The sequence below is a fragment of the Gallus gallus genome, chromosome 1 (assembly GCF_016699485.2).
Source record: "Gallus gallus isolate bGalGal1 chromosome 1, bGalGal1.mat.broiler.GRCg7b, whole genome shotgun sequence".
NCBI classification, from domain to species: domain Eukaryota; kingdom Metazoa; phylum Chordata; class Aves; order Galliformes; family Phasianidae; genus Gallus; species Gallus gallus.
In genome coordinates, this window is record NC_052532.1 from 127,030,221 (window position 1) to 127,044,731 (window position 14,511).

At 34.0% G+C, this 14,511-nt stretch overlaps 1 protein-coding gene across 10 annotated transcripts in view; it reads left to right on the top strand.

Annotated features, from left to right (window-relative positions):
- NLGN4Y (neuroligin 4, Y-linked) overlaps nucleotides 1–14,511 on the top strand; it is a 179,642-nt gene that overhangs the window by 35,691 nt on the left and 129,440 nt on the right. For all 10 annotated transcript variants that reach the window (XM_015274025.4, XM_025151226.3, NM_001171770.2 and 7 more), the window contains one exon: nucleotides 10,366–11,192. In XM_015274025.4, the coding sequence (XP_015129511.1) occupies nucleotides 10,721–11,192 (472 nt within the window). In that variant the 5' untranslated portion in view covers nucleotides 10,366–10,720. The remainder of the gene's footprint in view (nucleotides 1–10,365; nucleotides 11,193–14,511) is intronic.

Sequence of the window (14,511 nt, forward strand, 5' to 3'; positions counted from 1 at the left end):
AACATACATGTGAATATTTTTCTTGATGACTCCGATAAGCCAGTTGTCAATGAAAAAAATTATTTATTGCATATGTCCCAATCTTTTCGGCACATTTGCTTTTAAAGTAAGTAGTAGTTTTTCTGGGTAACAGTGTTACATATTTACATATTTTATTTTTATTTTCTTGAATTGATTTAATTTTAATTTTAGTTTTCTGATTGAAAATTTGAGCATTGGCATAGGTCTCTCAGAGAGATTGAGGAAGTTTGAATAACTGTGGTATTTGAAAGCTGTCTGGACCTGGTCCTAAGGAGCCAGCTCCACGTGGCCTCACTTGAGCAGAGGGCTTGGACCTGATGACCTTTAGAAGTTCCTTACAGCACCAGTTCTCTGTTTCCATTTAAGAGCAGTTCAATTCTTCTTCCCATGTGTTTAAAATAACTTTATCTTTCTTTCTTTTTCATTACCTTGAGTTACTAAATACATATATATGGAACAGGTTGGAACAGGTTGCTCAGAGAGGTTGTGGATGCCCTGTCCCTGGAGGCATTCAAGGCCAGGCTGGATGTGGCTCTGGGCAGCCTGGCCTGGTGGTTGGCGACCCTGCCCATGGCAAGGGGGTTGAAACTCAATGATCTTTGAGGTCCTTTTCAACCCAGGTTATTCTATGATTCTGTGATACATCAACAGCAAAAAAGATCATTGTATTACAAGTTTTTGTATAGTGATGGTCAATCACTTAAAATGATAGGGAGTGAATAATTAGATTGAGAAACTGTACTATACATATAATCCTGATTAAGAGAAGAGAATCGCAAGAAATATACATTATTTAACCAAATAAAATAAAAAGCAAATATTTTAAAAGCTACAGAAATCACTTTATATTTTAGAATTTTTAGTGAAGTACTAGTGAAATACAGATGACTGAGTGCAATGAAGTGAGACTACAATAGAAAGTTCTACCAATAGCAGAATTAAAACACCTTTTCCCTAAACTCAGAAGCCATTACAATTGAAAACAAAGGTGTAAGCGGGGAGGTAACATAGTACACAGAGGCATGAGAAATTCAGATTTGTTATTCTCAGCATAAATTTTAAATGAATTCAAAAGTAACATTCATTAAAGAACAGAAAGCTGAAAGACAAAGCTTTGATGAGATTGCAGAATTTTTTTAACTTACAAAGCAACAATTTTCAATAGATGAGCTTAATGAGGAAAATGAATATAGAAGAAATGCCAGTATGAAAATTGGAGCTGGGATTATGCAATCAAAGTAGCAACATTTAAAAAGATAAAAACGAAAAAAAAAAAAAAAAAACACTGTTTGGAAAGCTTATTTTTTGTTAACTGTCTTCCCAAGTCACTTTTATTTAAAAGCAAATTAAGGTTTCTTTGACACTGAGCTTTTTTTTTTTCTTTTTTCTTTTTTTCTTTTTTTCTTTTTTTTTTTTTTTGAGAAAAAATAATTTACAAATTTTATTTAGATTCCTTCATGCACAATTTTTATATGTATTTTTTGTAGTTTTTACCTGTAGCTTATTGTTTGTAAGGTATATGTAGAAAATCAACATGTCAGAAAAGGTAGAAATAACTCAAGAATATGTTGCAAATGCAAATCCTTTATTTTGGAGATGTGAAATATTTAATCAGTATGGTCAGAATATGTTAACAACACCTCGAATCTTTAGTATTACCAGTGTAGACCTGATGTACAGAAAGAAAACTATCTTGGTGCCCGAATTTAAGAAACATAATAGTTACAAACACGTTGTAATAGATTTAGGATTTCAATATGTCAGTAAATCAGTGCCAGAGAAATAAATGAATGAAGACTTCTAGATACTCCCACATATATGGAAGGCAACATTAAATTCCAAAAAAGGAAATTGTTAGCAACTTGCCAAGGTGATAGTTATTGCAGCCCTTTGAGAGGCAAAATTCAAGAAGAGTAGCAGCTAACTAAAAGCAAAAAGTGTATTTGATTTTCTTTCTCTAAGAATCACTAAAAATACTGCTGATAAATCATACGTGCGCTTTCCACTACTTTAAAAATAAGTCATTATATAGAGCATTTTGCAAGCCCTTTGTATGATAGATCTCTCCCTCTTGTGCCAAAGAAGGCATTATAGAGGGAATTATTTTGAAGAATAAAAGTGTTAGTCAGATCAGACGGGAATTACTGACATATCTCCAATACGAGGTAGAATAATCTTCCCCTCTGTCAAAGGGATTTAATTGTCTGCCCTGACCTCCATCTGTTCCATTAATTGACTGCATTAGTTTGTAGTAGATATTTTTGGTTGGTATTATGTCTTATTAGTGGGATTTCTTAAGATGATATAATAGTAGCACAAAGGAAGCTGTAACTCCTGCCATGTGACAAAGTATATATTTTTCAATCCTGACCTAAATCATTTGACTAAGTGTAGGAAAAATAGATCAGTTCTTCATAGTTAACTTGACAGCTGCAAATTGTTTTCTATTCCATAGTTTCAGCAATATCATCCAATATCTAAAAACAATTAAATTTTAAAAAGAGAAAAGATTCCATTTGCAATTAAAAATTATTAAAAATAAGTTATACGTTGGGTGAACTGATGAGTATGTATACTTATATATATTATATATTTTAAAAGAATATTAGAGAGAAGATAGGTACAAATGAGTGAGAAGAAAAGATCTGGAGGATGTAATTGTGACTTAGAGCAAAGAAAAAGCTAGTGCTGCGCACTTTGTGATTTGAGGATTAGGCATGGGACTGAGAATACTGTGGAGGGAAGAGGATATTTTACTACAAAGATACGTTCAGAAGCATGAGAGACCAAGAATAAGCCCAGTCTTGGAAAGATAGTGTAGCATAATGTTTTGTCATGAAATCATATTGCCAAGAAAAAGAAATTCTCCTAATTATGAAATGTACTGGTGTATTTTCTCATCTTCTGTTCTCTTTTCTCAGTTGTGATCAGAACTTTATACCGTATATAAAACTACAGTGCAGTCTCTGCAAATATTGTATGTGTTTCACAGTCAGAAAAATCTATGAAAAGTCATATGATTAATCTCTCTGTTTGCATTTTTTGCAGTAACCATTTAGTTTAGCTTTCCCGTGGAAACAGAGTGTGCTAAAAAGTATGATAATAATGGTGTTGCATGGGTCCTTTAGAAAGTCATTCATAGATATTACTATGAACAAGGAGAAGAAATAACAATTTTTGCTTTCACTGTTGGCTTTCCTTTTCTACCCTAGTACCAGTGCTACACACTGCAAAGCAATCAATCTGTTAAAATTCTGAAAAGCCTGTTCTGTTCTCTATGCTTGGAAACTGGCAGAAAGGTAATACTATTCCTGGAAGATTGCTAACAACACAGAGTGAATGCTGTGGCAGGGCAGTGCTCTAATCTTTCATTTATTGCTTACACCTACAGCAGTAGCCTGAGAATAGACTAAGTTCTACAACCATAAAAACATTTCTGTATGGTATATCCTGCTTAGCATTTAGGAGTTCAAATTACGGAATAGAAATCCCAACTGTAAGTTCTTAAGTCAACTAATGAGAAGATCACATTTCATTGTATATTCAGCATGTACAGGCTATTAACCACAATGTATAACAGACTCTTCCAGGTGGATTCTTAAGCTCAGTGTTTGCTGGCGAGAGTGGAAGGCAACAGGCAACATAGGAATGAGTAGGAATGGTTGTCTTGCTCTGGAGTCCTAAGATCTAGATCTCTGGTTACCCTATCCTATATAAAACTTTGTGGAGGCATTCACTATTGAGGCAAGCTGTCTCTTCTCTTAAGTCTAACAGTTTCAACCCAGCATTTACTGGGTAAAGGCAACTAAGTGAGAAACAAAAAAGCACAGGAACAGTACTTGGAGGATGTTCTTCTCTTTTGCTGGTCAAGTCGTCCACTTTCTAGCAAAGAGAGAAAGCTTAAGGGAAAAAGAAAGTGAGAAAAGACTTAATGACGTGGTAACATTGTAAAGATAATCCCTTGTATCAATTTGTATTACATGCAATGATTCTACTGTTAACTGTATTAAGTCTTCCTTGGAAGTGAGATTATCTATCTGAAAGAGTTTCAGTTTTATGTGTCTGCAAAGTCATAGTTTTCTTGCAGTTCAAAGGTGAGAGTTGAAAGCCATGTCTTTCAGTTTAGGGCTGAAAATGTTACACATAGCTGCCAACTTATCCCAGACTTATTTCAGAACTAATGTTTATAACATGAAAGATTGGAGGTGTGGGCTTTGACTTCTTCAGGTTAATAATAGTAGTCACTCAACTATCCCATTTCCAGGATGAGTGCACAATTGTGACATTATCATATAAATGAAGACAGTATCACCACCTAGTAACTGAACTAGGTAATGCAATGAAAATATAATGCCTGTGTCTCATGCATAATTCAATTCTATGAATGTGTATAATAAAACAGCAACAGTTTTTTTGCCTTGTTTGGGTGAGGAAAAGTTATATGCCCTGGTGATTTGAATTGCTTTTCTCACCATGTTTTTGGCTATTGTAATGCTTGTAATGTTTCTTCTGCTTGGACTGAAATGCCAACAGACAGATATCAAATTCTAATCATTAAATAGTCTCTAGAGATCGAATTGCCTAACAATCAGTCCCTCAGTCACCCTCTCAATGAATTCTAGCGAGGGTTTTAGTTTCCTGCATCCTTGAGAAGGACACACACAGCCTAAATGGAGAAGATGACAGAGGAATGAGACCTGTGAGTTTCCCTGATTCATTTGTAGACAAAAATGAGATGTTGCCTTAAGAATTTTCCTTTTTACTTATTTGAGCATTCTTAAAAAAGAGAGGTTAAACCTATTCCATTTTAGGAACATGTTTTTGCGTGTCTTGCAGTGGTAATAGGTGATGAACTTTGATATTTCTAAAGGGTTATTTGAATTATGAAAGTCTATTCTGTAATTCTAAGAAATACATAAAGTACTGATTTTTTTTTTTTTGGCATGCATCTCTTTTACTCCAGATGTAAAAATTTTACTTTGCATGAGATTTTGCCTTACAGAAATTCAGAGCTGAACATTCTTTTTCAGATCATAACCTTTTCTTTTGGAATAATACATTTTAATTTCAAAAAACAGAAGTTCAGAAAAGAAATAAGAAGAGACCTAGAAGGTGTGATATTTCTTTTACAAGGTCATATTAGAAGTAAGAGCCAGTAATTAAGTCAGCAACCATGCTACACTGCATTGATGATGTTTTTTGTATGTTTCCCTGTAACACATACATGAGGAGTTGTATTTTCTTATATTTTGCAGCCATGACTAGACAAAGATGGTCAAATAAATAAATTATATGTTGTGATCAATGTCTGTGGTCATATTTTAGGCATCGGACTCTTTCTGACTGAAAAGAGTAGTCTGTCACAACACCTTGCAATCAAAGTTCATTGCTGCTGTATATTTTTTCATGACCGTATATTTTTTATGACTTCACTTGAATTCTGGTTTATGGCATTTGAATCTGGCAGCATCAGTTCAGTCATAAGAAACTTGAATTCATATAATGAGTGGTCAAATCTTGATTTGAGTAGAGCACACCTGTAATTTGAAGATAATTAGTAATTTAAAGACTTGAAACAATTTACGCTTTTCTTTTCCTACTCCCAAAGTTGATACCTCATTTATTTGTGATCTTCATCAGTTATCTCAAGAAACAGATAGAATTATGAGAAATGACTAATCATGGATTATTTTTTTTTTTCAATTTACTATATGCAATAGCTGTTACAAGTACAGTTTTTAATCAGTGACATAAGTGCAATTATCTTAACCGAGCATTTCCTGTTAGTTTTGTGTCTTCTTGGCAGTAATGATTTTTTATCATTCTAAATACAAGGAAAAAATAAGAGAAGGCCATATCTCTGATTGTTCAACAACAGCTTTTGGTAGCTACATCCAAAGTCCTTTTTTTTTTCAGAATGCTTTAGAAGTGTTTTCCTTCAAAAATAGTGATGATCACACTTCTGCTTTCCCCCCACTTGCTTTTCAAATTGTTTTCATTTCTGAGAGAACTGAAATTCTCAAAAACAATATGGAGACTTTTCTCATAATCCCATTGTTCTTTTTGAATGAATATGAGATCTATAAATTCAAAGTAAGACTTAGTTGCAGGCAAGAAATAATGATACAGTATAAATGCATGGTCATTTTCTGAAAAGTAAACAGTGATTGTCTTTTCTAACCTGAGGAGTCTTTTGACATTTTCCAAGCATATCTGAGATGCTTTCTGGAGAAAGTAAGAGAAAGCTAAATACAGCATGTCCTTTGAAACAATGAAACTGTTTTAATGTTTTTATATATACAATGTACTGATTTTCAGGTTTTATTTCTATTTTAAAAATCACATGAATTATCTACTTTTATCCTCAGTTATTGCTAACTATAAATCTAAGACCAACTTCAAGATCCATAGTGATTTTATATAGCTAGCTTTTTTTTTTTCACTCTAAAAAATGCTACATCATAGTTCTTTAATTTGTAAGACTGATATCTTACTTCAATCTAATTTTCAATGTTTAAATCTTCAAGAGAATACTATGGGTTAATGAGGAATGCATTAGAATGTAATGTAAAAGAGAAATCGTTAAAAACCTCTCCAATCTCTACTACCCACTGAACAGCTGTGGTTGAACAACAGTTTAATGCCACAGAAATAACAGCAACATATAACTTGGTTGATTCATGAATAATGTAGATATGTTGTTCAGATGTTGTTTAGTTGAATTCACTTAGGTGAATATTTATAATATTTTCCAGGTTCTAGGCAATTGACATAATAAATATATTGCTGAAATCTATTCTGACTGGGAAAATGAAGTAGAGTGTTCAGAAATTGCCTAAAAGTGAGGGATGTAGAAAAGATCAGAGAATGAAAACTGAGGTACATGGTTAATGTACTAGTTAGTTTAGATAAAAAATGATAAATTCCAGGAAATCTGTGCAGTCCCCAATCTCCTGTGTTCATATCTATCATTTATACTTGTGTTTGTTGTTGGTGGTGTTTGTTTGCTTTTGTTACTTACTGTTCATGACCTGTACAAACAGATCACAAAAACTTGCAATCACTTTAGAATCTGCTGTTTGACCTTGGAGAAAAGAGGACTTTTAAACTGTATGTCGTAGTTCCCCAATGGTTACAGATTTAGTTTAGAGCTGCTATAATATTCATCTGCTCAGTGTGGAAAGGTAGTAACCACTCATCCTAGTAACCATCAGGTTAACCCTGAAGGCCAGAATCATAGACTCTCTCAGCATTGCTTGGGGAACAGCCTTACGAACAAATTCAAGCAATGTTTTTAGAGATTGTACAAGTACATTTTCTTCAAAGGCCATAAGTATTCTATTAGCCTCAAAACACATTTCTTTTTGAATAAGACAGTTGTGTATGAATGGATGCTGGTTCAGATCTTTGACTTCTCTGTGTATGTCAAGTTGCTAAAAGTTGCCATATTGAAATGAATGTTTTGGTTTGGATTGTTCAAGTGGGTGACGCTTCCAACTAGGAGCTGTTTTTACAAGAAAGTCTGTACCCATTTCTCTAAATTCCTGTAGATGTAAAAAAAAGTCACAGAACAAATACAGTTCACTTCTCTTAATTTGTCTAAAAACTGTTTATTCCAAATATGTAATTTATTTCAAATATATGTCTAAGATGCCTAATTTTCTGTTACCCAGTTAGATTTTTTCCAGTCCAGAGGCAGGCCCAGAAGTGATATTTACTTCTCTTCTATAGAGTAATTAAAAGGGAAAATACGATAATTAATTTGAAAAGAAAGTTACCATGTTATGAGTATCATAGAATCATAGAATGGCTTGGGTTGGAAGGGACCTCAAGGATCATCAAGCTCCAACCTCTCTGCTGCAATGAAATGAAAGTAAAGATGCTTTTTCTGCAACCTACCATTTGGTTCAACAATATTTTGTAAAGAGTAATGTCTTCAAACGGAATCAGATAGTAAATTCAGTTCCATGTCAAAAATAAATGTTTCCCTTTTCCCATCCTCCTTTCACCCCACACAGAATAACTGCATATAAACAGAGATTTGATCCAAACACACCTTGTAAATAATATGTGTAAAAATTGTTTATTAAATCACATTATTTATTAACTGAGGATTTCTACTTTCCTTCATATTGTAATTTTTAATTTTCTCCATGCTGGTAATGTATTCACTCTTCCAAATTTGTCACTGTTATTTTCTTTTCTTGTTTTGGTTCTTGTTTTTGTTTTTTTTTTCTGTCCAGTTTTTATCATCTGTGCCATTGTCTTTCCTTCCACCTTTTCAATTTTCTCAGCACTTAATTCCTTTTTCTTGAAAAGGAACTACAAACTTATGCAGTATAAGTATCAAGAGAATAGGATCTCTTGTTGCTCCCTTAGTTTAAAGGCTTAGCTGGGCCAAAGGGAGAATCTGCTTTGAGGTGCATGATCAGGGAAGTGTACCAAAGACAGCATGGAAGACAGCATGAGGAAACACTAACCAAAACTACTTGCCCATTGCTGTTTTCTATTGTAAAAAGCAATAGCAGAAACAGGACAGGAAGGCAGTGCTTGAGGAGGACTTTCAGGTGACCAATAGCCAGCTGGCTACCCTGAGTGCCAGGGAGCACTCCAGAGAAGATGAACTAGCAGTTGTAGGCATCCATGGCAATGGCAGGGCAGTGCCCTCACCAACAAGGCACTACCACAGCTGGGTTGAGGATGGGGGGATCTCACCACTGCCCAGCAGTCAGCCAGAGGGGCAAGGTGAGTGAGACATCAGGTCAAAGGTTGATCTGGGCAGGATCCAGGCTAGTCATGCAGCATGGCTTGGGCAGCACTTGGTTGGCCTGAGATGGGGAAGGCCCAAGGTGGGGCTGGGCAGGGCCTGCTTGTACCAGTGCTACCCTTGGGGACATAAGACATGAGTGGGGTTGATTTGTCTCCAGAAATTGCATTTTCATTGCAAGTCCTTTGGAGGCCTCTTTAAGGCCTATTGTCTGTCAGTGAAACTATCAATGGAAATGTTTGGTCAACAGAAAAAATATGGACCTGATATTTCTGTGGTGTTTAGGTGTTTCACAGGTACTTTATGATATAAAAGCTGAAACAAAGTCATTAAAGAGTGATAGGGGTTTAAAACAATGATTATTTTTTTTTCACATGCCTGTCCTTGTCCTAAGGTGTCAGCATAGATAATTCCTAGACATCTCTTGTTTGTTTGTTTGTTTTTACTTTGAAATCACTGTCAATAACTAATGACCTTGGATTTTTATGCTTTTAAAAGCTGATTTTATATCTTCATGGCACAGAGTCTTGGTACAGAACCTGGTTTTCCAAATATATCAATGATTTATATTTTATTTTGTGTTCATCCCATCAAATGTAAAGTACCAGATTTCTATAATAAGGATTTTTCAAAGTGTGAAATTGTTGTCTGTTTTTTTAAGTTGAAAAATTGATTAAAAGGAACTCCATTCATTTGCATAGGGAGAAGAATGTAAATATTGTTTGCATGTTGTAATTTACACCACTTGCAGTAGTTAACATAAAGGTATGTGTAACATAAAGGTATTCATTAAAAATTATCAGAACTAATTTATAAATTTCCTTCTGTCCAAAGATAAAGGAGCATGGCAAACTTACGTAGATATAACTATGGAGGTCAAGATCTGATTTCTGAGAGACTGTATCGCACTTTTTTCAGTTGTCATTGTTCATTTTTGTCAGATGTAAAATAAATAAAACAGATATGAAAACCAATACTTTAGTATGTAATTTTAATTAATGGTATTGTCACATTTTCTTTGAATTAAGGTAACTCTTACATTTTTTGGAATGTCTGAATTATATGGAGGTAAGTTGGGTTACACGTTATGAATACTTGCAAAAGATATCAAATAGAATATCATTTTTATTTATTTGATATCAAAGATATCAAATATCATGTCATAACAAAGAGATCATTCAGTGCACCAAAACATCTAATGAGCGTCTGTTATTTTACTGCAAATCTGATTAAAAAAGAAATGCTTTTATTTAGGGCAGAAAATACCTGGGAGCTGGCGCATAAATGTAGAATACCCTTCCTACAAGCATTAACATTTGGGCTATGGTGTGAAATCATATACAAAACCAAAGTGTTTTGGTATTTTTCTAGCCCTGCACAAATTCATGCCTTCTATTTTCAATTTTCTTACTTTATGGATTTTTGGAAACACATAGCTAAACATGGTGGCTATTGTTCATGAAATATTTATTGGTTTTGATGGGAAGTATAGTATGAATTTATTTGTTTATTTTGTATAGATGGACATCAATATTAACATCTGTTGATTTTAATTGTTTGCTTTCTCTTGACTACAGGCTGAGTGGACTGGACTTCACTGAAAGGAAACATTTTGCTGAGGAAGTGGAGTAACTGTGGTTCTGTCCTCACTCTACTGCCTGGGACGTGCTGTGCATTGTCAGGATTAAGCCAACACTCAAGTCTGGGATGGGCCTTGGGGACAAACACTCCCTGGTTTCTTCTGACTTTGGAATTTGTCTATAGCCAATCAACTAAGTCACAGATCAGATATTGGTTTCTTGCTGCCTGAGAAAGGTTATGCTATTTTTGAATAGTTTTTTATTTTATTAATAATTTTCATTTTCTTGGACTCATTTTTTCTACTGGTTGTGGGGAAAAAAAAAAAGAGTCCTGCTGATGTTGATTTAAATAATGTCGAAACCAATGGGACTCCTATGGCTGCCTTTGATCTTCACTCCAGTGTGTGTCATGCTGAATTCCAACTTCCTCCTATGGATAACTGCACTGGCTATAAAATTTACTCTTATTGATGGCCAAGCACAATACCCAGTGGTTACCACAAATTACGGCAAAATACGTGGTTTAAGAACACCTTTACCCAATGAAATCCTTGGTCCAGTGGAACAGTATCTGGGTGTTCCTTATGCCTCTCCTCCAACTGGGGAAAGGCGGTTTCAGCCCCCAGAGCCACCATCATCTTGGACAGGTGTCCGTAATGCCACACAGTTTGCTGCTGTCTGCCCTCAGTACCTGGATGAGAGGTCGTTGCTCAACGACATGCTGCCAGTCTGGTTTACAGCCAATCTGGATACTGTGGTGACATATGTTCAAGATCAAAATGAAGACTGCCTGTATTTGAATATCTATGTGCCCACAGAAGATGGTAAGTACTCTAAGGATGGTGCTGTAGCTCACTTAGCAGTTTTGCATGGGATAAGTAGCAAGATCTTTAAAGCATCTTGCTCAGTTTCTTCCATTTTTATCTGTGGAAATGGATCATGTCTTCAAATACTCATCAAAAGGAATAATTTGTAGATTGAACATGTTTGCATGAATTCTCTTTGATTAATCCGTGTAACATCACAATTTCATTTACAGTTAGTGGGCAGGGTGTGTTAGCTTACATCCTAACTAGAGCTAATCGTCATTCACAAGAGAAGAAAGGGAAAATAAATGTTAGCCAGAAGTAACATTTTGTTTTTCATTGCATGAATGATACAAATGCCGCAGTATACCCATTTTAAAGCAGAATATTCATTTTTTTTTTCCTTAGTTTTATTTTAGTACCAGTAAGCCTACAGTTAACTCTCCATCTTTTTAGTAGATGATAGAAAATTGTGTATTTTTTCAGCCAGGGATTTTCACATGTGAAACTTTTCAGTCCAACTTACTTTTTTTCATTCATCAAATGTAAAATTAAGTAAGCATAATTTTATTATACAGATCTGAACAGCCTTAAACTTACGTTTTCTGCATTCCTCTCTCAAGAAGGTTATTTTAAATCGCCTTCATCCACTAAAAGATGAACACAAACAGTGACACACAGTCGTTGAATGTTTTCATGATCTCAGTCTTAAAAATTGCAGTTTTAGCATCCAAATGGTACTGTTTCTTACATAAAAACCAAACCAAAACACACACACACACACACACACACAAAAATCAGCTTTCATCGGGCTTCTAATGATTAAAGTTTATTCTACATCACAACGAAATTAAAAACAAAATCTATTGGCAATTATATTTAATATTCTGCTAAGAGCCAGTTCTTTCAGCCACTTAAAATGTAGTTACTGTTGTGTAACACGGCAGATTTCTCCCAGATATGTTAATCCCCTCACTTTAGCTGAAGGTTTGATTTGCATAACCAATGCATTGTTATTTCTCAGTAACCATACTCTAAATATGCAAATTCTGTACTTTATTTTAATCCTTCTGCTTTGATTGGCTTCTTTGCTCAGATTTTTCAAGCTGTTTGCCAGCAGTAAGTGCACCACCTTCTTTTCTTGTTCTCAGAAACTGAAGAAAAAAACCTAGAATCTAAAAAATAAATGGGTAAGGTTTGGGAATACTGTGAGCTCTGCTGCAATACTGCAAAGCTGCTTAAATGAAAGTTCTCAGAAAGGAAAGGTGTGGTATGGAGCTCTGTGTACATGCATGTGCATAAATAGTTGAAAGAGCCACTCAGTTCTTTCACTGTTACAGTCTCATTTCAGTCTTTGGATATTTCCAAAGAGAGGTCATTCCAAAGTTTCTTTATATTTTGAATTTTGTCCTGCAGCCTTTAGTGGGTTACTATGATGATTTGTCCTAAGAAAATATTTCAGATTAATATTTTATTTGCTCTTACTGAAAGAATATCAGCTCAGCTGGCATAGTATCATTTTAAAAGCCAATGTGAATAAATTCATGCATTTGTCCAATCCAGTAATAAGAAATTTCTCCCATTAATTAAGGAAGACAGAAAATTACAAATTGAAAACCGTATGCAAATTTCTAGCAGAAGAATAATAAAATACTGTGTGTTGAATGACAAAAAGCCTGTAAAATTCCTTGTATTGTGTGTAATAGTAAATGAGGTTTGCTATTAGCTTATAAATAAAAAGGAATGGTAAATGTAATTCTATGCTTTTACAACTTTAAGACCACTTAGCTCCTCCTCCTCATTTTAGATTTTTTTTTCTGTTTACACAAAATAGCATGTAAAGGGAAACAATTTTCCTTTACATAGCTTCTCAATAAATAAATAAATAACTGAATAATGACAGGTTAGGTTTGGTGTCGGTGATGAGCTGAAGGCAAGATTGTTCCTGTGCAATATGACAAGCATTTTTAACAAGCCCCTACTGAGATCAAGATACTTTAAAATGAATACATGGAATACACAATGTTTTAATTGCATGTTGTAAATTTTATCCTAAATAAAATTCAGTGAAAGTCTTTTCGTGTGGAAAATATGCAACCTTCTGCTCACAAAGATGATTAAGAAGAACTGAATTACAAATCATATCTCTCAAGTTAGTGTGTCTCCAATTCACACTAAACATATATAGCTTTAAGCTGTAGTCCATACAATCTGATTAAACACATTATACTACGAGTTTTATTTGGCAGAGATAAGTTCTTATGGGTGTAAACCGCAAAGTTAGTTTTTGAAGTGAGATCTCAAAGTGAGTGAGTTAAATTCATTTTTTGAGTTCTTTCTCAAGTACAGATTTATTACAAATAGTTTTAAAGCATTCTTGTGTCTATAAGAAAAGGTGGATGAAATCATCCATACATTCATACCTAAGTATTGTTCTGACTATTAAACTTAATCTGAATTATTTAAAAAATGTTTTAAAAGCTTCAGTAAAAATAATCGATGAACAACTCAAATGAATTAATTGCAGTCACATGCAGTGTTTATTTCAAAGCAGTTGTATGAAATTACTAATCAAAGTGCAACTTTTTTGTTTGCTTGTTTTTGTTTTTTGTTTGCCACTATATAGCATAGCCTGTTTCTTATTGTTTGCGCTGTCAAAGGGAACCAAATTTTAATCATGTTCTGAATGAAGAGTTGATGAATAAATGCATTCATTCATCTAATTTCAGAATTGCTCCACTGGAACTCTGCCAGTATAAACTAGTGGATACAGGAGTTGAATCTAGGCCCTCTAAATGTGTAGATAAGATTTTTAATTTTTTTTTTAATAAAATTGTTTCAAATATTAATGATTCAGATTAAAGAAACACACTGGTACAAAATTCTATAGATCCCTAAAATACCTGGAGCATCTAGGTAAAGAAATTAAAATGTCAATTCTATATCATTATTAATTCTATATTCTATATCATTATTAATCATTGCCTTTTTTTTTTTTTTTTTTTTTTTGACCTATGCAATTCTGGATGTCACATGTCAGTACCTGAATATCAGAATTTCCATATTAAAATGTATCTGAAAACAAAAGAGTCTTTGTTTTCAGATTATATATTTTTTAAATTTTAGGCAAAAACATAATTTACAGTAGAAATCAAAACATGTACTTAACAGATTACTCTGTCAGTACTGATCATATATAGTATTTTATTTTGTCACAGTTGTTCACTGGGCAATTTGTTTATGCTGACGTTTTCTGTTAGGTGATACTTATATTCTAGTATATTTTGAGAATTTCAATGTTTATTTTCCTGCGTGGAGAGGGAAAGGGAAAGAATTT